The 25,253-nt window shown below is 41.3% G+C and overlaps 1 protein-coding gene across 1 annotated transcript in view; it reads left to right on the top strand.

Annotated features, from left to right (window-relative positions):
* Positions 1–311: 311 nt before the first annotated feature.
* The window catches only part of XDH (xanthine dehydrogenase), a 49,344-nt gene continuing 24,402 nt past the window's right edge, over positions 312–25,253 (top strand). Inside the window, exons 1-14 of the mRNA XM_041425109.1 lie at positions 312–416; positions 7,339–7,396; positions 9,647–9,743; positions 10,859–10,967; positions 12,024–12,150; positions 12,937–12,998; positions 14,924–14,992; positions 15,794–15,862; positions 16,319–16,405; positions 19,093–19,234; positions 19,802–19,894; positions 20,856–21,007; positions 21,818–21,911; positions 22,707–22,816. Coding sequence (XP_041281043.1) covers positions 363–416; positions 7,339–7,396; positions 9,647–9,743; positions 10,859–10,967; positions 12,024–12,150; positions 12,937–12,998; positions 14,924–14,992; positions 15,794–15,862; positions 16,319–16,405; positions 19,093–19,234; positions 19,802–19,894; positions 20,856–21,007; positions 21,818–21,911; positions 22,707–22,816 — 1,323 coding nt within the window. The 5' untranslated portion in view covers positions 312–362. The remainder of the gene's footprint in view (positions 417–7,338; positions 7,397–9,646; positions 9,744–10,858; positions 10,968–12,023; positions 12,151–12,936; positions 12,999–14,923; positions 14,993–15,793; positions 15,863–16,318; positions 16,406–19,092; positions 19,235–19,801; positions 19,895–20,855; positions 21,008–21,817; positions 21,912–22,706; positions 22,817–25,253) is intronic.

The following is a 25,253-nucleotide window of genomic DNA, read 5'->3' on the forward strand; positions in this document are numbered from 1 at the left end:
TGAATTCCTTGCTAGTGGCACACAGCAGTGCCCCAAGCCTGGCAGGATAATCTAAAGGGAATGCAGCTGAATTGTGATCCTCTGCTATATAAAAGGGGGCGGGTCACTGTGCTGCTTCCAGCTCCTTTTCTGTCATTAGGGCTGCAGAAGCACCAACCACAGGCAGCTGGCACGCCTCTTCATTGCCTCTTATATAATATGGGGTTTCACAGGGCACCGGTGTAAAAAATCAACTCAAACGTTGTGGAGGCACACTCGTGTCACTCGTGGTTGGCTGGTGCTCACTTTGCTCTGAGGAGCAGGGCTGCTCTCACAAGGCTGATCTGTGGCCCTGTTTGAGTGAAGTTTGGAAGGTGTGCAGGATGGCTCCCAACGAGGCAGGGGATGAACTTGTTTTCTTTGTAAATGGTAAAAAGGTAAGGAAGATTCCAGCTTTCTGTCCAGCCTGCTCCTGGACTGTGGCTTGATTACTTTTCTAGTCATCTTTTTCCTCCTCTTAAGTTTTCTGATAAGAATACATATTCCATGACTTTTAAGTAATAAACATGAAGACTACATATTGCTTTGCCAAATGCCTTTTTCTCTTCTTTGAGTTTACTTTGTGAATTATTCAAAGGCTAACACATATGATATTCCTTTTACATTTTAGATTTGTTGGCAATAATTTATTACAATTCTAATGTAACTACTTTTAAATAAGTGTGCACTGCTGAATACAAGCATTTCTACTAGAAAAGTTCAGTATTTACAACAGATCTGGAAAATTTAACTCAAATGGAAGCATCCATAGATAATTCCGCATATAATTCATCAATAAGTAATTCTAACATCTGGTTTTTAAAAGGGATTTAGAAAAATGTTTATTCCATTTAAGAAGCTAGAAAACTCTTCAGAATGAAAGCCCATTAATGATACAGATTCATGACAATAACCTGAGAAGTGACTGTGTCTCACAGGAGGCTGAGGTGCTCACTGCACATGATGGACACATTTGAACAGCTTGTCCCAGAGCCCCCTTTCCCCAGTTTGGACTTTGCCTGGCTAGCAATGCAGCCTTGGCTCTTCAAAGGCTTGTTGCAAAAGTCAAAGCTGACTCTTTGACCAGCTACCAAGTTAATTCTGTTTCTGAGCTCACCTCAGTGCTGCCTTCCCCACCTTCCCCTTGCCTAGACACTTGGGCAAGGGAACTTGTGCCAAAGCAGCTTCCTGCTGGGAAGGGAAGAGGACAGGGTTGCTCATCCATTGGTGTAGAGCCAAGAGTTTGCAAAGCTTCCCTGAGCACTGCTTAGGGGTATAAATCAGGTGGTGTACTGGGTTTGGGCTAGACAATTAATTTTTAATCCCTTGAGGGATCGCACAATACTCTCAGTTGTTTAAAAAGCTCTGTGCCCTGCCTTACAGACTAGCACAGCATTATTATCAATTTTGCTTTTTTTTGCTTTTTCATGGTTGTTTAATGTAGATGAGAGTGTAGCTACAGTTAAGGGTTTTAGTTATGATTTTGTATCCCAATCTGGATTGGAATTAGAACTTTTGGAGGTACTAGTGGATTTGATATGAATATTTTGTTTTATTGATATATTAACAGTTTACTGAAGAATGAAGTTTATCTAGTGTGCAGTAAAAGTTAGTCATAGAGTTGTTAAATATAATGCCGATGTAGAGCCCAGGCTTGGTTCTGAGGTTTTATAGAGAAGGATGACAACTAAAGCTTTGCTCACACAGATTATAGTGGTTAATATGTGTTAATTGACATATCAGCCATTCATTGTTTCTAGAAAGAGATGAAAACTTGAAGCTCCAAGTTAATTGAGTCTGGTAATTGAAATTGTGGCATAGGATGGTCTGTGAATTTTATCTGGTGAATTCTGCTCTGGTGGGAACAGGTGGCATACCATTAACTTGTTGTCTTCTTGCTCTGTGAAGTTTTTGTGAGATGATTCCTTTGTGAACCTCAGTGTATAGAGGGTGAACTTGGAGCTCTTTAGTTCTTGCATTACCACAAATGTGTTGGGCAATCCAGACCCTGATACAAGCCAAGTGTCCTGTCTTGTTTGATTTTTTTTTTTTTTCTGGAATGCTCTAATGAAAGAGAATTGTAGTTCTGGTGCCAGATCAGCTGAGGTTCGAAATCAATAGGCCTCTCATGGTAGGTATGAAGAGTTTCTAAACAAATTCCTGCATGCAGTTACAAGTGCTGCTTCAGCTGGTGCTCAGTTATTGCAAGAGCACTGCTCTGTGTAAATTGTTAGAAAAGTCCTTCTTCCTGGAGAAAACTTTTTGCTAACACATGAAAATGTCTATTAGTCAAAGTCCAGAGCTGGCCTTGTGGGACTTTCTTTTATGCACATGGGATGAGGCAGAGAAGGGGAGAAATGGCAGGCTAGGCCCTGAAGGCTATCAGCAGAAAACAACCTGCTCATTTTGGATCTTCTGCCTGTCCTTGCTGTGTCCTGCAGGTAACAAACCTGCTGTCAGTGACACTGGCCTTGGTGCATTTCATGGAATGCCGTTCTTGTTTACAGAAGCCTGACTGTGTGCATGTGTAAAGGGGTTTATCACAGTGTGATCTTGGCAGCTTGGCTGAAAAAAAACTAAAAAAAACAAAACAAACCAACAAACAAACTAAACAAAAACAAACACCAAGGGATGATTAATATTACCAATGGTACCAACTTATTTGAATGTCAAAGCTCTCTTAGCATCCTTTCCCACTGCCTCATGGAGCAGGCAGTTCTAGTAAAGGAGCATGTTTCACTTGCTCTACCCAGAGCCTCCAGTGGCTTTTTTTTCTATTCCTTTTTGTGTGTGTGTTGCTCAAGTGCTCAAGTTACAGCCCTACCAAATGCAGGTTAAAGAGAGAGAATTGGACTCATGGGGCATTCTGATCTGTGGCAGTGTGTGTGGAGTTTGTTGGGACATTGCTGCACATCAAAGGTGATGTGATGGAAGGAGTGGTAGGAAGTGCCTGGAAATGCTATTCTGCTGGAACAAGGGGAAGTGGAGAGGCAGGCATTAATATCTTCTCAATGGTGACCAGTGGCAGGACCTGAGGAAACAGCATCCATCTGGGAAGGTTATGAAAAGGTTTTTGACCCAGAGGGTGGGTGGGCACTGAAACAGGCTCCCCAGGGCAGTAGACACAGCACCAAGTCTGACAGACTTCAGGAAGTATTTGGGCAACGCTCTCAGGCACCTGTTGGGATTCTTGGGGTGTAGGACCAGGAGTTGAGCTTTGATGGCTTTAGTGGGTCTCTTCCAAGTCAATATATTCTATGATTCCAAGTGAGGAGATGGCTCTATCCATCTGGGATCCTGACTAAACATTCCAGTTGATTCACTGCAAAGAGTGTGGTAACGTGGCCAGTGGGAAAAGTTACTGCTGTGTGAATCCATGACAGCTTGACATTGCAAATGGGCTGCTGACATTCTGTCACTGTACAAAACCACGTGATAAGAGGTGGTTTGTGAGACAGGGACATGGACTGCAACAGATTCTTCTCTCTCACATTAGCCCAGTCTGCACTGTTGTCAAGGAAAAGTCTCCTTGGAGCAGCTGAGCATACTTTACATTCAGGACTGTTTATTTCACTGGGCATATAGCTTGGCACACTACTAACTCAATGTTATCTTAGTAGTCTGCCTAGACTAGAATGCAAATCAGCATGTTCAATTTAAAGCTAATAGAGGCAATTTTTTTTCCTTGGCTGACAGACAAGTCTGTCTCATGCATATGTAGCATGTAATTTCAGTTTAAACACATGGAGTCAATATTTCTATTCTGAATGCTAAGGGAGGATCTATGCTGGAAGCCACATTAGACCTCTTACCACTTCCAAAGTCTGTGAGTATTTGATTGCTGATGGGACCAGCTAAAATACAGGATTTTTCTGACCTTTGTGAACCTCTGGGTTCTACATAAACAGTGACTTAGAAGCTTTCAGTGTGCTGGCTTAAAGCAGACCAAAGTGTTCTCATGATCAGTAGCAAAGTTACATTGTGCAATTATATTCGGTTTGTTCATCTGTGTTCTAATCCTTTTTCCTAATAAATGAATTTGAAATCTCTCATTGTCTTCAGGAATAACACATTCACAGATTTTAAGGTCCTAGGGGACCTTTACATGTGACTTGTCTGACTTGCTGTGTGGCAATCTGGTTAAAACCTTTCACTTTCTCTTCTTGAAACTTGATCATTGACCAGGGATTAGTGATGGAATGGGAGCTTGTCCTTCAGGAGAGCACCTGCTTCTCATTTATAGATCCCAACTGATGGAAAGTTTAGCGTGTTGTTTGGTAAAATGGGAAAGTTTGTTTTCACTTTCCTTCTGTTCCTCTATTTACCTTGTTCAACTACTGTCCCCTTAAACTGAAAAATCTCTAACTTTCTGGGAATAATAATTTAAATATGATGCTTTGTGTTGTAAAGGCGAAGTTATCTGAATTAGGGAGGGGCAGGTAGAGAAGCTGGAAAACAAAATATTTCTTGACATTGAAGTTTTGTACATGAAATTTTTGGGAAGTTAGTTCAACATTGTTCTGGACTAGTCCATGCTCTCTAAACGTGGAAAGAACTGCTTCAGAACCTGCTTTGTGTGGTACTTAAAAGCACACAGAAGTTCAGGACCAGGCCAGGCTCCCTGCTGAGGTGGATCTGAGTATTTAAAATTCCTAGAATCAGTAGGCAAACAGACATGTAGTACAAACACAGCAGTACAGAGTAAATTTGTTGAGAGTCATTTGACTGTCTGTGCCAACCTAACATTTTCAACAATGTTTCTTTCTGCATTTGATTAATAATTAAACTGCCAAATGCAGTAAAATCCTGTTTTAAATTCTCAAAATATGGCTGTCAATCTGATACACCTGCAATATGACATTTGATTAAAAGAAACCAAAATAAAACAAATTACCAAGCACTAAAAACTTACAAAAGGGAACAATTTCTTTAACTGCACTGTCTAAGTTGTCTGATCCTACAACCACAGAAGGCAATGGATGGAATTCAGTTTCTTTCTGTGCAAGGACACTGAGGGAGGTGAGCAGGAGCTGTGGTATTGAGCTGTGAATTATATTGTACTGGGCATCAGACAAGACGTGTTATCCCCACCCACACGGTCTTAAAATATTTTAAGAACAAATCACAGCAGGAGATTGCAACAAACTGGAGGAGTGATATGTTGGAGGACAAGCCAGCATCAACAACAATGAGCAAAAGGCAAGAACAGCAAAAAATTCTTACTCTGTGGCCAGCAAGAGAGACTCATCAGCAAGCATCCTCCCACCAGGAATCTGAAGTGAAGAGAAATGACTCCTGGACCTCTGATGTGTGAAATTTTGTGTTAATCCAGAATGTTCTCCACACTCTCTTACCCATATCTCCCCCAGATGCCTAGTCTCTGCCAGAACTGCAGATGGACAGCTCCAGTGGAGTAGGGCAATCCATACTCTGTTGGCTGGAACAGAGTAAGGGTGTGGATTGTCTGGGATGTGGTGGGAGATACTTTCTGATAAAGTTCAGCAAAGCTTCAACTTTGGGACTTCATGCATCCTTACATCACTAAAAGTACATGGAGATGAGTGTTTAAATGAAAAATGAAGGACTAGACCTGTCCTTTAGTTCCTGCTTCCTGAAAAGAAGCCAGTGGGCCAAGCTTTTAATTGCTTGGTTTGAGTACATAACCGAGCACTTCTTGGACTCTTTCAAGAAAATCTCTTGATGTTTTCTTTGATATAAGCACAGAGTAGTCTTTAAGTGCTCTAAAGTTTCTTCTCTGTGTCTGTCTATCTTGGAATCCTTCTATGCTTTGGAAGGATTTACAATGGCCATTGGCACTGACACATGGAAGAAACTCAGTGTGACAGTGGGAGTTGCTGGGGCTGGCTCTTTGCCTGTGGAGTGGCTCTGAAAGGCCATTTGTCCTCTCACAGTCACTGGGATGGTTGGAATTTCCTTCCCGTGTCTGTCTGTTTGCCAAGGTGCTGCAGAGGGATGTATGGGCTTACTCTGAACCAGATGGTCATGGAAGAGCCACTGCATGCTTTTGTTTGTTTCTATGTGTCCGGGAGGTGAGGGAACAGGGGCACTCTGCTCTGAATAGCAGCAGTGGGTGCTGCATGATCTGCAATATGACATTCCCAAACTAGAATGGACCCTTTTTTCCTGTAGATCATCCCCAGTGAAAGAATGAGATGTGCAAAAAGTGACTAGTTGTGTTTTGTAGCAGCAATTTTATCAGTTAATTCCAAAAGAGTGAGCTCAAAAAGGAAGTATGAACCTTGTCTCTTTAGGATAACCATGTCACGTGTCAAAGGCATAAAACTGAAGCAGGATAGAGGTTGTGAAAGTCTCTTATCAGTGGGAAAAAAAGAAAGTAAAAAAGAATACTTGAACAAGTGACCCCTGTTTCAATTTGCCCTTCAAACTGGGAGTGATTAATTTAAATAAACTGTAACTATTGTACTTAGGACTTGCATAAAATAAGAACCAAGAACATGATTATGTTCTGGCACACAATTAATTTGGAAAAGTTTCTTGACACTTTATTAATAACAGAAAAAGGGAAAGACAAGCACTATGGCAAGGCAGAACTTCAGTTTCTGACCACTGGGCACAGGTTAAAGTCAAATGTTTTATGTCTAATGGGTGACTTCTAATAGTATGGTTTATAAATAGGATGGAGTTGGCTCAAAATATGCAGCAAAAACTTTCCTTTCTTAGAATTTTGTTATTCCCACATTTAGGATAGCTACTACTGTAATACTGATTGATTTAATGTTACAAGGGGAGAAGGAGGAACTTCAGAGGATTGGTACTTGCTGTCCATCCTGCTGTACCTGTGTTGTCACATTACAATTTCCACTGTTGGGGTTTTTTCTCTGCAAAACCTATTACTGATGCTCTTTCTGTCATTCTGTTTAGCTGCTCATTTTCTCTGTCTCTTCCAACAGTAAAAGAAAGGACAAAGTTCAGTTATTCAGGGTCAATAAAGATGAGACACCATTTGGGATGTGTCAGGAACCCAAGATTTGAGTACAAAACACAGTTCTTTCTCTTCTCACTACTGTTTGCCATTTTTGATTAAGGGTTTTTTTAGATTTGCCTTAGTGTGCAAAGACTGAAAAACTCAGATGTATGTAATGCATATACTTCCCTCTGACACAATAAATTCAAGGAAACATTGTGTCTGGATACATGATCAACATTGCTGAAATAATCTGTGATTTTTGCTTCCTGCTTTGGAAAAGAAGTTGCAGAAAGACCAAACTTTCCCCTTGCAACTAACTTATCTGTGTTGCAAAACATTTTGTGTTTATCAATATCTTTCCCTTCTTGCAGGTGGTGGAAAAAGACGTGGATCCAGAAACAACCCTGCTAACTTATCTGCGAAGAAAATGTATCCAGTGCCAGAAAAAACTGCAGAAGCCTTTAAATGCCTGCAGCATTTCATAATTGTTTACTGTTCTGTCACTTCAGAGCTTTTGCACAGAGCATAAGAGGGAGTGCTTTGCCTTGTCTGGTATTTCTTGCTAGCAAAGATTACAGCTCCTATTCCAGGCTTAAACAATAACAAATTTTAAATTATATACTTTAAATGATTTATTAATACTGTAAGGAAAAACTTGTGATTTGACAAATTATAATATGATGGAAAGGAAGAAATAATGAGATGGCAATAACATTGGAGGACATGTAAGTTTGTTCCGCACAAAGAATAAAGAATTTTCTGTCCAAAACTTTATATTGGCTGTCTAATATCCCATAACTTGATAACCCTGTGCTGTTTATCAGGTGGCCCAGGGAAGCAGGCTCAGAGGCAGGGGCTCCCCCCCATGCACCATGGGTGTGTTTACGTGAGCAGATGCAAGCGGTCACTTTTCACCCCTCCTTGAGACTGGTCAACATGTGAGTCAGAGCAGCTGCAGGAGCTGAGTAGCTGTTACTGTGATGGTCAGGCTGGCTGCACCAGGTCTGCTTCCATAGGTAGTGTCATTCCTTGTTTTCTGAGTTTTTGTCTGGCCAGCTGGGTGCGTACATCTGCCAGACTGTTCACAGCTGTGTTGGTGTATCCATACCATGCTGCTGTGTTCCATTTGTCTGGGAGCTGAAGGAAGTACAGGGACATGAATCACGTTCCTCTTGGAGGTTTCCAGCAGAGCTATCAGCAGCTCTATTATCTGAGTACACCATAGATGGATAAAGGTCAGGAGGAAATGTACGTGGCATGACTCTTGTGCCTAGGTGTGCCTGTCTTACTGCTAGAACTTTTATGTCTAAGCTTGTAGATAAGTAATGCAAATAGCTTTGTAAAGAGAGAATCTGAGCCCTTCAAAACCTGCTGATCTTCTACGTGAAAATTCTTGTTAGGGTCAGACAAATACTTTGAGAAACATGTTTTATTCAGGCAGGGCAGGTTAGCATTGTTGTCAAGAGAAACAGTGGATGGCATGGGAAAGCTGTATTTCTGCTCAAGCAGGCACATGGTTCCGTGAAAAGCAGTGGTGGCTGTAAGGACATGGTTTAATTGTGGACTTGGCAGCCTTAGGTTTGCATCAAAGACATGGTTTAGTGGTGGACTTGTCAGCATTATGTTTATGGTTGGACTTGGTGATCTTAAAGATCTTTTCCAACCTAAATGATTCCATGATTCTCTAGAAACAGTCAGTGCCATACTGTTTGCAGTGAAGTCAAGATGAATTGAGTTCCCTCTATCACAGTGTCTGTTGCTTTTCCAAAGGCTCTGGGATACAGGGGAAAGGCACTGATTATCTCAATTCAGTGTCCATTGCCAATGAAATCAGCTGATTTTTACCCCACCAAGTGTCTCTCAACATTTGCAATTCTCTTTGCAATAAATAATAGTGTCTAATTACCTTTTAATGAGTGAAGGAACTTAAGCAGAAGTAACTCAGTTAATTCTTTCCTGAACTCCCTTTGCAGAACATTTGATGCAATTCCTGGTTTTAAAGCATGGCCATGAGCTCAGCAGTCTGTGGAGGAATCTGCTTAGGCCATACACTCCATGAGCTCCCAGGTGTCTGTGCAGGGGTTCTGTGCATCTCCATGAGTTCTGGCTCTTTGTGTCTCCCTCCCATGATTTTATGGGACCCAGGCTCCTGGGGAGTGTGCTTGGCTGGATTTGTCCCCATCAATTGGCAAGCCATCAGAAATGGGGCGGCCAGACCATGACTTTTGAGATGCAGGTAGTTTGTGAGCAGTTCAAATGCCTCAGGTGTAGGAAGAAATCAAGCCCCACCACTGAGAGGTGCTGAAGGAGGATGTCACTGTGTGGCTCAGGGATGTGGCTGCATGCCTGAACAGCTCCTGCTCAGCAATTACCAGTGCTTTATCTCCCTTGTGTCATTTCCTTTTCTGAGTCATGGAGAGCGGGAACTGTTGCAGTTGAGGATATTTTATTGTTTATTTCTGAGAGTGTGTTGGAGTGTGGGCTGTGTCTTTGTGATGGGTTTGGGTGTCGATCCCAATAGTCACATGCCAGCTTTTGAAACTTTGCTTATGTTAAATTATTAAGCAGAAGAAATGAATGATTTGCTTCCAGCAAGAACTTGCTGCTCAGCCTTTGTTGATGACTTGAACAAGTTTCTGCCAACACTTTTCGTGTTTTCCTTAATTCCTGTTCTCTCAGTGGGCCTGTGTGGAACCAAACTAGGCTGTGGAGAAGGTGGATGTGGTGCTTGCACTGTTATGATATCCAAATATGATCCCTTTCGGAAGAAAATCCTGTATCCTTTGCAATCTGAACTCTGCAACAGAGAAATAAAATGGGGACAGATCCAGGTTCCTGACATACCAGACATGGTACTATTTTAAAAAAGAAAAGTTATATAATTAATGCTTCTGCCAAAACATAATTTGTCACTTTCAGAACATAAGCTCAGAAGGCCAAGATAAGAAAGTATTTTTCTTAAAGCATTGCACAATGTTTATAAGGAACTATTTCTTTGTGCCCTGCAATATCTGCACTGATTCTAATGTGACTTTTTCCTGTAAGAAACCATATAATGATTATTGTGATAAAATCTTTATTGTTATTGTATTATGACAATCTCATTTCTGTATGCCAGCAGATATTAACTTTTTTCTCTACTTGTACTGTAACCTTCAGAATTATTTCCTGAGACAAAATTTCCTTCTGTTCTCACTTTAATTAATTGAAAGGGGAAAAACTGGAATAAAAACAAAGAGGAATGCAAAGAGAGGATGAGACAGAACCAGGCCTCAGTTTAGTTTTACTGTGGGGAACAGAAAGCACTGAAATCTTGAACGTATTTGGAATAATGCTTGGAGATACTAGAACCTGGATCCCCTGAGTGGTTCTGCTTAATAGCAAGGCCATGATCAAAATATCTTTAGGGTCATTATTCTGTCTTGATAGAAATGGGATAAAATAGCTAGTTCTTTTACCTTCAGTCTAGACTTTTTTTTTCCCATGTTTACCGTCTAGAAACAGCTTTCTAGCTAAAAGGCTGAGAACTCCAGTCTCTTATGTAACTTTGCAAGTGTCCAGCCGCACAACATCTTGGTATTTGTAGTCTGCTCCTATAAATTACTTATATGGGTTCTGTATCTTAATGTGCAACAAGGATGTTTAAAGTTGCTCTGTCTAGGTGAAATGCTATGGTGTATGCCCTGATCAAACTGCAAGGGAAATTGATTAGAACTTTGGGTGACTGCGTGCTGTAGAATTTGGCTTGTAATTAGTTGTTGTATCACATCTACTTAAGTGCTCCTGTTGTGTTCACTGCTGTAGCTTCTGAGTACTCTTCACTGTTCCTGTTCCATTTTTCCTTTGCTCAGCAGCACTGTTAAATGAAATTACCTTAATACAGTGTTTTAGCCACCATACTGCCAATGCTTGTCTCTTCCCTGTCTGTGCCCTGCATCACGTGGCTGTAACTACTGTTGAAGGCATAGGAAACACAAAATCCAGGCTGCACCCAGCCCAGGTAAGCTATTAATGCTGATAACTTTAAAACCCTCTATGCATGTTTTCTTGTGCTGATTAAACCTGTTCCAGGACACTGGGACCTCCACCATAATGCTAAAGCCATGAGGCTGACTCTCCACATGAGCAATCCATACTTGCAAGAATGGCTAAGTGACAGAATCAAACTCGTGAGATAATGCTACAGCTCTGTTCTGCCCCTGAGAGGTTAACTCATGCTATCCTGGCTGAATTGCCAATGCTTTTGTCCTTGGGCTGCATGGCTGTATTTGGTCCACATCCTGGCCTGGGAAGACTGATGTTGTGAGGAAAGCCAATCTAATGACCTGGAGCTAGGAAATCTGGGATAGGTTTGGGCTCTCCCATGGCCTTCCACAAATTACTTTGGTTTCTGATCTTGCATAGTTAGGAACCTTCCCTGCAGTAGTGAAATAAATTTTGGTTCATTGATGTTGCTGGAGTCTCAAAATATTCTTGGTGAGAAGGAGGGACAGGAATGTGCATCCTTGCTCTTCTAGCAGGGTGTTACAATGCAGCCTTGCCTCTCTTTGTCAGAGACCTGCTCCCTTAAGGTAAACTGTGCTTCATCTCAGTTTGCACAGTGGGTAGGACTTGTGCCAGTGTCTGAGGGAGTAAACAACAAAGTGAAAAATAACTTTGATGTGCATGAATGGATGGCAGGCAGTCTGGCCTGTTTGTCTTCTTTTCTCTTCCCATACCTGAACATTCTGACAGCTAAGTTTTGAAATTCAAATTCAGGTCTAGGCAGGTAACCCAAACCTTGCTAGCAGGGAAAATCTGAAGAATTCCTGATCTCCTTGGAATTTTCTAGTAGCCCTCAGTCACATTTTGAGTTCAAAGCCTAGGTGCAAACTTTTCAAGCTGCTCTCCTCTTTGAAGGCTGTCTCATAGATTAATTGATCAGAGAACATCTGATCATAATCTTAGTTCCTCTTTGATACTGGGTTTTGCTTTTAACAGGAGTGTAATAGAAACAAGCACAGCAGTGAACTCACCTTGATATTATGGGCTAATTATTGTTTTTACCTTATCTCAGGAGAGAATAGCAAAAAGCCATGGGTCCCAGTGTGGCTTTTGCACTCCAGGCATTGTCATGTCCATGTACACATTGCTTCGGAACAACCCCGAGCCCCACATGGAGGACATTGAAGATGCTTTCCAAGGTAATATTCACAGCCCTACAGGGGTGCAACCTGTTCTGCTTTATTTAATTCTGCTTCACCCCGTGGGATGGAGGTGCACCATTATTTAATGTATTTTTTTAAAAATAGCTGATGGTTGTGAGGTTAAGAAGTAGCTTTTTCACTTGTAGACCAGCCAGGTGCTATGGAGTGAAGATCATAGTTCATAAGCAGGGGCAAGTGGCCTCAGTCTGGGATTAGAAGCACACTAATATTAACAACAGACCAAAAGATGGCCTGTTCTTGAGTGGCATGGAAGTGTCCTTGTTTATTCATGCTGTCACAAGAGCCTGCAGAGGTGACAGAGAACATGTCCTCAAATCAAGGACCGAGACAGCAACATGCAGTGATGGAGTGGGGCAGAGCCCAACAGTGTAAATCCTGTGAGAGGCTGCTGTTGTTGCTGAGGTTAGAGTCATTACTGTGCTTCCAGCAGTGATCTGAGAGGAATGATGATGCAGGAGAAAGCAATCTCTGTGTAAATCAGGAGACAGACTAGTTGGTATACTGATAAGACTCACACAATTGAGATAAATGAATACTGAATAAGACAGATTTCAATTTGTACTAAATTTTAGTTTAAATTTCAACAAAAAGAATGGTAGGGTTGTTGCAAGGTTCCTAATGAAATTTTCCTCCTCCCATTTTTTTTCATTAGCTATATCAAGATTTGACAAGCTTTTGTGAGAAACAATAGAATGTCTTAAAAGAAGAGAAGTTTTTAGCCAGGTGACCCTAAATCCTTATCCTTTTGCTCTGGCAATGCAGGGAACTTGTGTCGGTGTACAGGCTACAGACCCATTCTGGAAGGATACAGGACATTTGCTAAAGTAAGTGGCTTTAGATGATGTTTTAAAAAAAACTGGAAAGTTGACTGTATTTCTCTCTCTTACTGAAACATGTCATTAACTCAAATGAAGAGGAAGGAAATAAATATGCTCCTACAACCCAGCTGCAACTCTTGACCTCTGTTTATGTGATTCATGTGTTAATAATTCAGATAGAGTAAACCCTTTACTCTCTCCGCTTGCTGGGGACACCTTAATAAGATCCATCTGATGCTCCTTTTTTGGATCACAGGTAATCAGACTCTGTAACTCTTTTCTGTAAGTCTCAGAAAAACTCACTCTCTCTGCATAATACAGCTTGCAGCTGGTGTGGACAACGTGTGAAGGTGTGATGCACTGGTAGGGACATGCTGTGGAGGAATCTGCATTTTTGAAAGATCAGTTGCACAACCTCTCTGCATAATACAGCTTGCAGCTGATCCTGGTGTGAACAACATGTGAAGGTGTGATGCACTGGTAGGGACATGCTGTGGAGGAATCTGCATTTTTGAAAGATCAGTTGCACAGCAGGAATAGCTCTGGAAAGAAGTTGGAAGTCACCATTTTATAGCTCTTGCCCAGAAGTCTTCTGCTGGTTTGGGTGCAGTATGAAGCTTTGCCATGAATTTTCTCTAGTCCCTTTGTACCTGAAAGAGTGCTGGAGGCTGTGAAGAGGAGTAGATCATTATGTACTTCAGTGATTGTCAGCCACTCGTGGGTCTACACTGGTATTAAACATCAAAAGGAAAGAATTTGCAGTGATGCTCATTAATTTCATTTTATTATCCAGAACTGCAGTCAACAAATGAGAATGCAAGCAGGAGTGAGATCCATTACAAATGGTTGATAACCCCAGTTGATAAAAGCCTACTTGGATTTCCAACAGGCTTTCCACAGTGTCTCACCAAAGGTTTTTAAAGATAATAAGGGTTAAGAGAGAAGATCTCTGTAGGTATGAAAGATTGGTAAAGGTATGAAAGATTGGCAGTGGAGTAAAAATGCCATATTTTTGCAGTGGAGGGAGGTCACTGTTGTGGAGTTGTGTTGGGACCTGTGGTAGGAAGGAAGGCTGTTGCACCTATCCCTAAATGTGGCTTAAAAGAATGTAAGTAAGGATATGAGAAAATAAGCTAACAGATATAAAGTTTGAGCAGTGAAGGCAGGAATTGGCTTTGAGGAATTTCTGAAGGATTTTGTGAACCTGAGAGACTGGAGAATAGAATGGGATACTAAACAGAAAACAGTGCCATGGCTCTTCCTACACTTGAGTACTCTGTGCAGTTCTGCTCCCCTCACCTCTAACAGGGTATTGCAGAACAGAAGAGGATTCAGAGAACTGGAACAAGGATCACATCTGTGGCAATCTGACTTCCATACTGGGAAGCACTGAGTGCACTTCAGCATGTAAAGGAGATGCCAGGGAGAGGAAGGAACTCTACATAGCACAAACAGTGGTATGATCTCTGATAGAGATCAACAGAATTGTGATTAGAGGTGGAATGTGAAGAGGCATCTGCTATTTCCTGCCTCTCCCAGTAAAAGATCATTTCAAGAAATGAAACTAACAGGAGTCAGATCAAAAACAAAGGCAGATGGTCTCTGTGGTGGAGTATTGGTATTGTATATATTGTATTGTATATACAATACTTAGTGGTATTGTATTATATGTACTTTCAGCCTTCTCTGGGTATCTCCTCATGGCTCCAGAGCTAATTGTTGAATGGTCAGAATAGTTCCAACCCAGAACAAAAGGTTTATCAGCACAGTGGGCATGACACTGCAGGATATTGCCTACCATTGGCAAGACAAACAACTATGTGGTTGGCACCTTCCTTCTGCTTTGGATATTTCTCTCAAAAGGGGATCAAACCTACTTAATTTCCTTGGAATCTGCACATTTTTTCTCAGAACAGTTTTTGTTCTCACAGGACATGAATTGCTGTGGCAGAGTTGCCAATGGCACTGGATGCTGTCGTAGTGGGAAGGAAAATACCGTGGTAAGCTGAATGTTAAGACCCATAACCTCAATTTTTAATATAGCATTGGAGCTTTGATGTGTTAGTCACCTCTCTGGCTCTGCTGTGGGGCAGATACTCAGAACTCTCTGACCTGTTTTTGTTGTCTATCTCTTGGAAAATGCTGGGACTGTATGTGTCCCAATGAATGGCCATCATGGTGTGGGTTTTAAAACAGTGATGATGTAAGACAGAGTCTACCAGGAGCAACCCTTCTGTCAAATAGCATGGTGACAACTGTAAGCAATGTGTTACCAGCTTCTGGTGCACTGAAGTGATACATCTTTCTGTGACAAAAGGTCTGAATTCCCCACTGTGATCTTTTCCAAACTTTGCTGTCCAGTGATGAATGAAGCAATTTCCTCTCTGTTCCAAAATTGAACAATTGGAATCTTTTGAAATATCTGGAGGGGAAAAAAGTTAATCACATTGCATGTATCAGTGTAGGTAAAAACAAATGAAGGAATAGAAAGAAGAAATTGGTGCTTAAGGTAGTGTGACTATAAAATAAGTTTAGGAAGCAGAGAACATAATGAAATTCATTGCCAGAAATTTCCAGGGAATTTCTGGGGATTGGTGTTTAGGAAGCATCCAGTGTTGCATGGAATATTCCAAAAATTGAGACTACTTGGAGTCCTTTCTCTCAAGCAGTTTATTAATGGAAAATGTGACTGCAAACTTCTGAAATCTGGGGATTGATAAAAGGGGAGGACTATGTTCTGTGAAAGTTGCAATGTTCTGATTATGTTTCGAATAGCTGGAGTGTGCTTTTTTCTTCTTCAGAATGGGGGCTGCTGTGGAGGAAAAGCCAATGGTCCAGGCTGCTGCATGAATGCAAAAGAAGATAGTGTGGTAAGGTGCCTCTCAACTAGTACTTTTCCCTTTATTTCTGATGTTTTAAAGTCTTAGATCTGGCTTGTTGTATGCCCAAGCCCAATGCTTTTATTTTAGCAATATCTATGCAAAGCAATTTAGACTAATTTGTATTTTATGATCAGAAGAGTATACCTCAGAAAAGGTATATTTGACATGATTTAACATGCCAATGTGAAAGGGATGTCACTTTTGATTTACTAAAACGTATTAGTGTGCTCAGGGTTGAGGGATCTGACAAGACATGCAGGGGAATCAGAAAAATATAACTGGAGGACCTTAAATGCTGAATCAGGTGGCATCATTTTGCTGTGTTTGCCATATTTTGCTCTAGGAAACAGTAAGAGGGATTTGAGTTGAAAGAGGAATGAGTTGTGGTTATATGTGGAGAGCTTTCTCCTCAGTCATTAGCCATTTGCATTTTCTCTGTCACAGAAAATGACATCCTCCAGCCTGTTCAATTCTTCTGAGTTCCAGCCACTGGATCCCACACAGGAGCCAATCTTCCCACCAGAATTAATGGTGAGTTCATTCAGAAAGAAATAGCAGTGATTTGTTGGTTTAGTTGCTCTGCACAAGGTTTGAGTGACTCTGTGCTGAGGAAATGGCAGGGCAAAAATGGCTGCTAATGAATGAAAATGCATGGGCATGAATCCTTCCCTGTTTTATAAAACAGAAGGCGTTTGAGCCAGGATGGTTTAGGAGAAATATGCAGGCCAGGTGCCTGCTCCAGCAGTCTGGCTTTTTTTCTGGTTCTCACCATATGTCTCTCTTCTTGGGTTGCCTTCCTTCCCAGTCACTGTCTGTCTGGGGGTGGAACAGAAGCTAAAACCCAAATGTCAATTTACTAGGTCAAATGTGAACTTCTGCATCAAATACAGATATATCTGAGTTTGTCTCCCTGAGTTCCCTTTATAAGTGTAGGAAGAGAAGTAGGAACTTGTGGTGGTTTTGTATTGGAGGCATTCATGGAAGTGATGTAAACTTTTTAGCTACTGGAAAGTTTATGTGTTTTTGTAAAAAACACATGTTAAAGATGAAAGAAACTCAGGATATTTTTCTTTCTTTTCTGGTTGATAGAGGTAACAAGGCTTGGGTGGTTTTTGCTGTAGACCTGGACCCTTTTTCAGGGGTGTCTTCCCCCATCTGGTTTTTGGGTAGGGGAGGAGAGGCCGCAAGGCCGATGTTGGGCCTGGCTGCCATTTCTGACATTTTGCTGCTCCTGAGCGGGGCCGAGCCGGACCTACCGGCCCTAAGAGCTGCCCCGGGCCAGGCTGGCTCAGCCAAGATTCCCCCACCATGAATATTCACCCACAACCGCCGGCAGGGTGGGGAGAGGCCATCAGCCCAGCCGGCTGCAGCTCCCACCACAAACTACTAGCCAGGCTGGGGTCAGGTAACATCTACAAGCCCTGAACGAAATATTAACTCCTTCAATGCTTCAATCCTCCCTTGAGTGAGAGCAGGAACAAAAATGCAGAGAATGTAAAGGAATTCACAGAATGACCAGGCTGGAAGAGACCTTAAAGATCATCGAGTCCAACCAACAACATGAAGACACCAAAGTCAATGAAGAAGCAATCCCAGATAGGAGAAATGAGGAGATACCTTTCGTTTTAGGTTGAAATCCTCTTGTAAAGATATGAAGAAAGACTCTTTTTTCCTATAACACATAAAATTGTATTCAGTATTCAAATTGTAGATATCGAGCAAAGGCCTCCATACTAAAGTAAGCAAATGTTAAAGTAACTGTAATCCTATGAAAAGTTGAAACAGAGAAAGAGAAAAAAGTAATAAAGATCTTGTGCCCTTAAGAAGAAAATAATTTCAGGAGTAAATAATGAGAACTTTTGCCTTTAAATAACTCATCTTCAAAACAGTACCCCATTAAGTTGACATGGCCCATAACACAACTGTGAGAAAAACTTGTAGAAAATGAGAAAAATTTCACAATTGCAGATTTCTCCAGGCAGTTGCTATTCATAGAGAGAACCACAAGAAAACTGTTTTCTTGTAGAGAAGTCTCCATAGCATTAACAAGAAAGACTTCTCTGCCTAAGTAAAGAAAAGAAAGACTATTTTAGAAGTAGTAAACTGAAATTTTAGGTTTTGTTTCTTTACATTGTCATTGGGAAAGAAAAGATTATGGGGGGAAGAGAAGTGTCCTAAAGGTTTTATTCTAATTCTTATTACTCTTTCTTTTTAGTTACTATTAATAAACTTTCCTTTTAGCATTTTAAACCTACTTTACCTTTCTCCTCATCCTACCTCCCAAAAAAAAAAAAAGTAGACTAATAATTAATCAACACTAAACCCACCTCACTCATTAATACATTAACCATCAAATCTCAAATTAACAAAGCAAAACCACTACAGGGTGTAGCTGAATACATATCTCAAACAGTTGTCTTTTCATAAAACTCACCATAGCAGGAGTAAAAGTTGGTTGGCTCACAATGACATTAAAAGTTAGGTGAGATTAGTTTCTCTCCATGTTTCATTCCTTCTTTTTCAGGGATCCTCCCCCCTAAGCAGTGTGTCCCAGCCAGGAATCTAGTCCAGCACATGACGCATTTACAGCTTCCTTCACATTTAACAACTGAAATTCAATCATTAATTCTGCTGCTGTACCCAGCTCAAATGTGTCATGAGCTGCAGCATGAGTAGGTTCTCTTAGACCATAGCATAAGATGGATTCAGCTTGAGATAGGGCTCCTCTGTTTCTTCTCCAAGATGTTCTCCTGCCCAAGGGTTGGTCCCATGTTTTCTTTAGTCGCTGGGTGAAGTAGTTAAAATGGAATCAGAACCTGGCCTAGCAGGTTAATTGCAAGTCATTTGTACTAAAGACTGACATTTTTGGGATTGAGATGGGAATGGAAAACCCATTGAAGCAACTGGAGCCATGGGCATGTGCCAGAGCCTTGGTCAAATGGAGCTTGCTGGCACAGATCTTGCTAGGGAGGTGTGGCAGCAGGATGTACCTGGCAGTACCAGGAAGGGAGAACTTCTGTCAGCAAGAGAAAGACTTTCATCACTGCTAGCAGAAGGATGGGGAATGGCAAACGGCCAACAGCAGTGTGGTTATCCCAGCCCCCCTGTCAGTAACTTGGCTGAGATGGAGCCCAGTGTGGCACAGGTATGGGCAGCATGTGAGCAGGGATTCTTGGCGCGATGTAGGGGCTGAGCTCTATCTGAATTCCCTTCTGCAGACTCAGAGTAACAAACAGCAGAAGCAGATGTGTTTCAAAGGCGAGCGTGTGATGTGGATCCAGCCCACAACTCTCAATGAACTGGTGGCACTCAAATCCCAGTACCCCAATGCCAAACTTGTTGTGGGGAACACAGAAGTGGGTAAGAGAAAGAGCTGATGCTTATTATGAACTGTTGGAAAACCTTCCATTAAGTATTTTGTGAGAACAGTGCAAATGGAAGCCTCTTTCATGTCATTGCTTTTAAAAAGCTATTTATTTTCAGGTTGTATGTAGGAACAGATTTTCTTCTCAGGTAGATTAATCTCACAGTGAATGTCTTTGCTGTGTCAGGTGAAAAAAAAATCCAGATCTCTGAGCCTTTGTGCTATTTTGTGAAATTTTGAGAAGAGGGGAATGACACAGCATGAAATGTCCCTATAATCAAATTAATTCAGTTGTGAAAGCTGCATTTTGAAGGACTTTTCAGTGAGAAAACTCTCAAGACTTGAAATCTTACTGCCTTCTCACACCAAATAGATACTTTTGCAAACATAAGTCCTGAGGAGGAGAGTTCAGACATACTTAGTAATTCTGTTGTCTTGAGCAATTGGTTCATGAAATAACTACTAAATGATGTAGGGGTTATTGTATTAATTTTCCTTTCTTGAAGGATTATGTACAGCAGTAGCCATGTCACACAAGTACCAAACAGTGTCTTTTCCTTAAGGTATTGAGATGAGGTTAAAGAACCTCCTGTATCCAGTGATAATAGCACCAGCATGGATCCCTGAAATGAATGCTGTTCAGCACACTGAAACAGGTGAGCAAAAAAGAGGCAGAACACCTGTGAGGTGAGTGGGGACTCCATGGAATAATAAAAAGAGTGTGAAAGAAAATCCACAGATTAAAGATTGTTTTCTGTATAGGTTACACTTCCCATTTTCCCACAGGAAATCAAGTAAGTGATATGTAGAAAAGTGTGCTGGGGATGTTTAGCCCAGAGAAAAGGAAGTTCAGGGGTGACCTTATCACTTTCTACAATTCCCTGAAAGGAGGGTGTAGCAAGGTGGGTGTCAGTCTCTTCTCCCACATAACAAGTGACAGGACAAGAGGAAACTGCCTCAAACTCTGCCAGGAGATATTCAGATTGACATCAGGAAGAATTTCTTCACTTGAAAGCATGGTCTAGCACTGGGCTGGGCTGCCCATGGAGGTAGTGGAGTCACCACCCCTGGAAGTGTTCCAGAAATGACTGGATGTGACTTATGCTGCTGTGGTTTAGCTGATGTGGTGGTGCTCAGTCAGAGGCTGGACTCAGTGATCTCTGGAGGTTTTTTCCAACCTTAACAATTCTATAATTCCTTGCCTTTTGCTTTGTGATGGAAATGGGTTAACCTTACAAATAGAAGTACCTGGGACAATTTAATGCATGTGGCCCAGTGTCTGGTAGGATATTTAAAGTGTGGAAACTGGAAAGGAGTTGGAGTTCACTTCTAAAAGGACAAGCTAATACCTAAAGGAGGCCAATGTTGTTAATAATACACTGCTGCAAAAGGGTGGTGTGTTACTGTCATGTGGGAGACAACACCAGCATGAGCTGTGGTTTAAAGGTGGATTTTGTTCTGAGGATGTGATGTTTACATGCAGTGCATTCTAAATAGTCTGGTGTAACTGAAGGTCTAACTGAACTCAGGACATCTAAGCTTTGCAGACACAGTAACTGTCCTTATGTACCTCAAAATTTTGGAAAACAACATTTCTTTTCCTTTGTTTGTTTACAGGGGTCACCATCGGCGCTGCCTGTACCCTGAAGTCAGTAGAGGAGGTGATGAGGAAAGCAGTGGCAGACCTTCCTCCGTACAAAACAGAGATCTTCCAGGCTGTCCTGGAGCAGCTGCGCTGGTTTGCAGGGCCTCAGATCAGGAATGTTGCTGTAAGTGACTCAGGAGCACCAGGGGCAGCAGTTGAAAGCTCAGTCTGAGGAGCTGCCCTGCCTCAAGCACTGTTGGTGTGCCCTTGGCATCTCGCAGGGGAACGTTTGCAAACCTTGGGAAAGAAACTGGCACACAAAAATATCAAGCCCAGAAAGTGGTGGGGTCTCAGCTGGTGTCTGTACTGCACTGATGTCACACATCTAGCAAGAGAGGGAAACATGGCAGTTCTCCAGGTCTTCCACTGCTGTTATCACCAAGCGGGGGAAACTGTAGTGAGATTTGACTAATTGAACAAAAAAGGCTGGACAAGCTTCAAAGAAGCAGGTGTGTATATATTGCCATGGCAACTAGTCACAGAGTTAATGTATCAGAGCTGGCAAATTTTCCTCTGGTTTTAAAGGGGAAGGTGTGTTCAAACTCTGTGTGCTCCAACAAAAAACTACCAGGCAAGCAGCTAAACCAACCTACCAAACAAGAACTTTTGTTCCACGAGACACTGTGCCGTGCATTTGTTTTGCAGCCAAAACTCTTGGGTCCTGGTTGTTACTGAAAAGACTCTTTTTAGTTTCATGGCTCCTCCCTTAACAGCAGGTACAGTGATTGAATTTTGGCATGGTTGTGCATATGAGGTTTGAGCATAAGGTAGTCTTGATGCATTAACAAAACACTATTCTAAATCTGTTTCAGGCAAATGTTAATATTGTCTGAGACAGCATCTGATTTCGTGGGGCTTGGGTTTTCCCAATTAATTAAAGGCCAGAAATTGCTTAGATTTTTAATAATTATCTGATGCATTATTTTCACTCTAGGCTATTGGTGGGAACATAATGACAGCAAGCCCAATTTCTGACTTAAATCCTGTGTTAATGGCAAGTGGCAGCAAACTGACTTTGGTATCAAAAGGTAAGTTATTATATTTCCTTGTGGCACTGAGGGGAGTGGGGTAGTCAGCAGCCCTCTGCCATGGGTTGATAGGTCAGGCCAGAACTTGAAAGTGGAAATTAACATTATTAGTCTGAGTCTTCTGTGTTTTCACACTCTTTGAGGCAAAAGTCCTAAAGCTAGACCTAAGGTTGGCTTCCTACAAAATGCTGAACTTCTGTGCCAGGTGGAATCTCTGGTACTGTGTGTATACTTACAGACACATCCTTGTGAAGAGCTGGTTGAAGATGTGTACTAATGAAAAATAATAGGCATTAAATATTGTCTGTCACTATCTTACTTTAATCCTTCTGGCTTATTCAGATAAAGACTGAAACTTGGGATTTTTTTTTTCTATAAAGCCAAGCATCTCAGTTTTTATTTGGTTTTAAGAAATTTTTTTTTTTTTTGAAGTAGTATACTTGAAGTAAGTGAACTGTCCAGTCAGTGGACTGGGTTTGTGTGCAGGTTATGGAAAGGAGAAAGAGGGGAATTTAATTAGAGTGTTGGAAACTGGCTCACCTGGAGGCTAAGGTTTAATTAGTTAAAGAAGGAGGTCTCTTTTATCAGGTCATGTACAAAGGAAATTTAATATGTAGGTAGAAGCAGTTATAGATTCCATAAATACCAAAAGAAATCTGAGAAAGATTTTCCTGATTTGGTGAAAGAGAGTGGAAAAATGAAATCAGATATCATATAAAGAGTGATTTATGTGGTTTGAAGGCTTTTCCACACTTACTTTCATTTATTCACCATTGATGTCCCTTTGCTCTACAGAGGGCAAAAGGACGGTCACCATGGATGAGAAGTTTTTCACTGGCTACAGAAAGACAATAGTTAAGCCTGAAGAAATACTTCTCTCAGTTGAAATACCCTACAGCAAAAAGGTAAGTTTGTAAGAAAAAACTTCACTGTCTGTGGAGCTAAAATGCTGTTATTTAAGTGTTGTTTTCAAAGTTAAGCACCTTTTTCCTGACCAACTCCCAAATGCTTATGTGGTCCCAAGTGGACGAGGAAGCAAATTATTTGGAGAAAATTCAGCAGCACACTATTCTTCACAAGCAATGGGAGCAGGGCTCAATGATAAAATATGGCAAGCCCAAGAATTTTCCTAGTGCAATGAAGAGAAACTTCACTTGATTATCTGAAGCTTTTTGAGTGCATTTGGTAATGATGAAAAGTGTCAAAATGATGTTCCCAGAGGTAGAAGTTCTTCTGGAAAAGCAGAACAGAAAAGGTTTTAGCAATTTCTGATGCAGAATGAAGTTAATGTGCCAAAGATTCCTGCTTAATTTCTGTGAGCTGATACGAGAAATGAAATGGGGAAGAGTCAGTATGGATAAAAGGAAAGTTCAGCTTCTGCATTCTTGTCTTGCAAGATGTAAACCACAAGAACTGGCTATTAGGGCATTTTGGCTATGTGGGCTTCCAGTGAGGCTGCACAACTTGCTTTGAAGGGAGCAATGAGAGGTTGTCAGCAGTAGCAGCATAAACCACAATTGATTCAGCGTCTAAGAAATAAAACTCTGCTTTTTCATTTAGACTGAGAATATCAGACTGTAATTTTATGCTTGTGAAGGTATTTACCTTCTCAGGGCTTGTGACCCCTAGTCATAAGATGCAAGGATTTGCAGTGTGGTGATGCATTTTCTTTATAAATGGAAAACACTGATTTACTTCAAGTGCCATTGTATTATGGGAGAGAACTAATAAATGCCTTGTCTCTCCTCTCAATTTTTTCTATTTAACTACTAAAGGAACTAAATTATTTTATTTATGGTGGTTTTTCATCTATTTCTGGGCAATCATTCTTTGGTCTTGTGATAAAAACATCACTTTTTGCCAAAATGAAAACCATGGTTGAGGTTGCCAATGGAAAACACTGTATTCCTCCACCCATATGGCAGTCTCATGGCAATTTCACAAAACAAACAAATGCTTACAAGCAGGGGCAGTGGCTTCAGCCCTATACAGTTTATTGATCTGAAAAACTAAACCAACTTCTGAACTCTCAGTTTCATGGTTTCTTGGCTGATCTTTGCTCACAAATAAGGAGGGTGAAGTTCTTCAGGGCATGTCTGAAGGTGCTGGCATGTAGCAGGCAAAGTTTTCTGCAACTGTGATTTCCTTGTGAATGAAAGCAGGGCTGTTTCAGCACACAGCTAGATTGAACTTTTTGGTTTATTTTTGTTTGAAACTGATGTTGTGCCTTGCATTCATGTAACTTATCACACCAAGGGTAAGACTGGTCAAAGAGCAGAAAGAATTAACATGCTCTGTTGTTTGCCAAGAGACCCAGGCAGGCATGTGATGTGATGGCTCACTTACCTACACTCCAAGTGAGGAAAGGTCACGAGTGCCTTTCCTCCCACAGGACTCTGAATGAAGAAAATTAAGGTGTCCTGTGAGGAGTGAAGGCAATATTGCCCTCTTGTTGCAATCATGTTATTGGAAATCTATTGATTACAGTAAGAGAGGAGGCTGCTTTTTCTCCTCTTTGAAAGCTAATTGTTTTAACAAGCAGAGTGGCAGAATGTCCTCACTGGAAGGATGCTATTGATGCTCCTCTGCTATTATCTGCTGGCTGCTGAGTAATTATTTGAATTCAGGAAATGAAGCACACCCTTCAGATATATCTCCAGTAACAAGCCCTTGATGCACAAAATGGGCCTCTTGTGAAACTGTTGTCATTGTCAAGAGGAGAGAAATTGTTCTATTCAATAATGAAAGAATTGCTGTCCACTTCAGATTAGAGGTAATTAATGAAGCAGACTGCTATGCTGTGTGGAGTCACTTGGAGAGCAGAAACTTGTCAGAAAACTCTCCAGAAGGGCAGTGCAAACATCAGCTCTGATTCCTCTCTTAGTCTGCAGGGTGCCTGAACAGCAATTTGTCCTCACCTGCAGTACAGGCAAGAGGGCTGGCCATGCTGTGGCTCCAGGGTGTCACCATTGCATGGTGCATCCTGGTAGGGTGTTAATCTCATATTTACAGCCACTCTTTATAAGGGAGCTGCTGAGTTTTGTGCACTGCAGTTGCTGGTGCATTCACAGAGCAAGGAAATTCTTGTAGAGACCAGGATAGTAACTGAGAATTCTATTTTCTGTAACAGATTAAATTTTCTTTTATTAATTATTCTGGTCTACTGAATAGACTGAATTATTAATACTTAATTATTCTGGTCTACTCTAGAACTGAGAGACATTTGTGATTGCTGATTTCAGCTCTTGCAGATTTCAAAGACTTCTGAAGGGAAGGGGTTTAGGATATGGGTTTTACTGATTAGACTTCCAGCTTATCAGCCTGGGAGGAAGAAAAACTTGT

This window comes from Onychostruthus taczanowskii, unplaced genomic scaffold (assembly GCF_017590055.1).
Source record: "Onychostruthus taczanowskii isolate IOZ18803 unplaced genomic scaffold, ASM1759005v1 scaffold87, whole genome shotgun sequence".
Lineage (NCBI taxonomy): Eukaryota > Metazoa > Chordata > Aves > Passeriformes > Passeridae > Onychostruthus > Onychostruthus taczanowskii.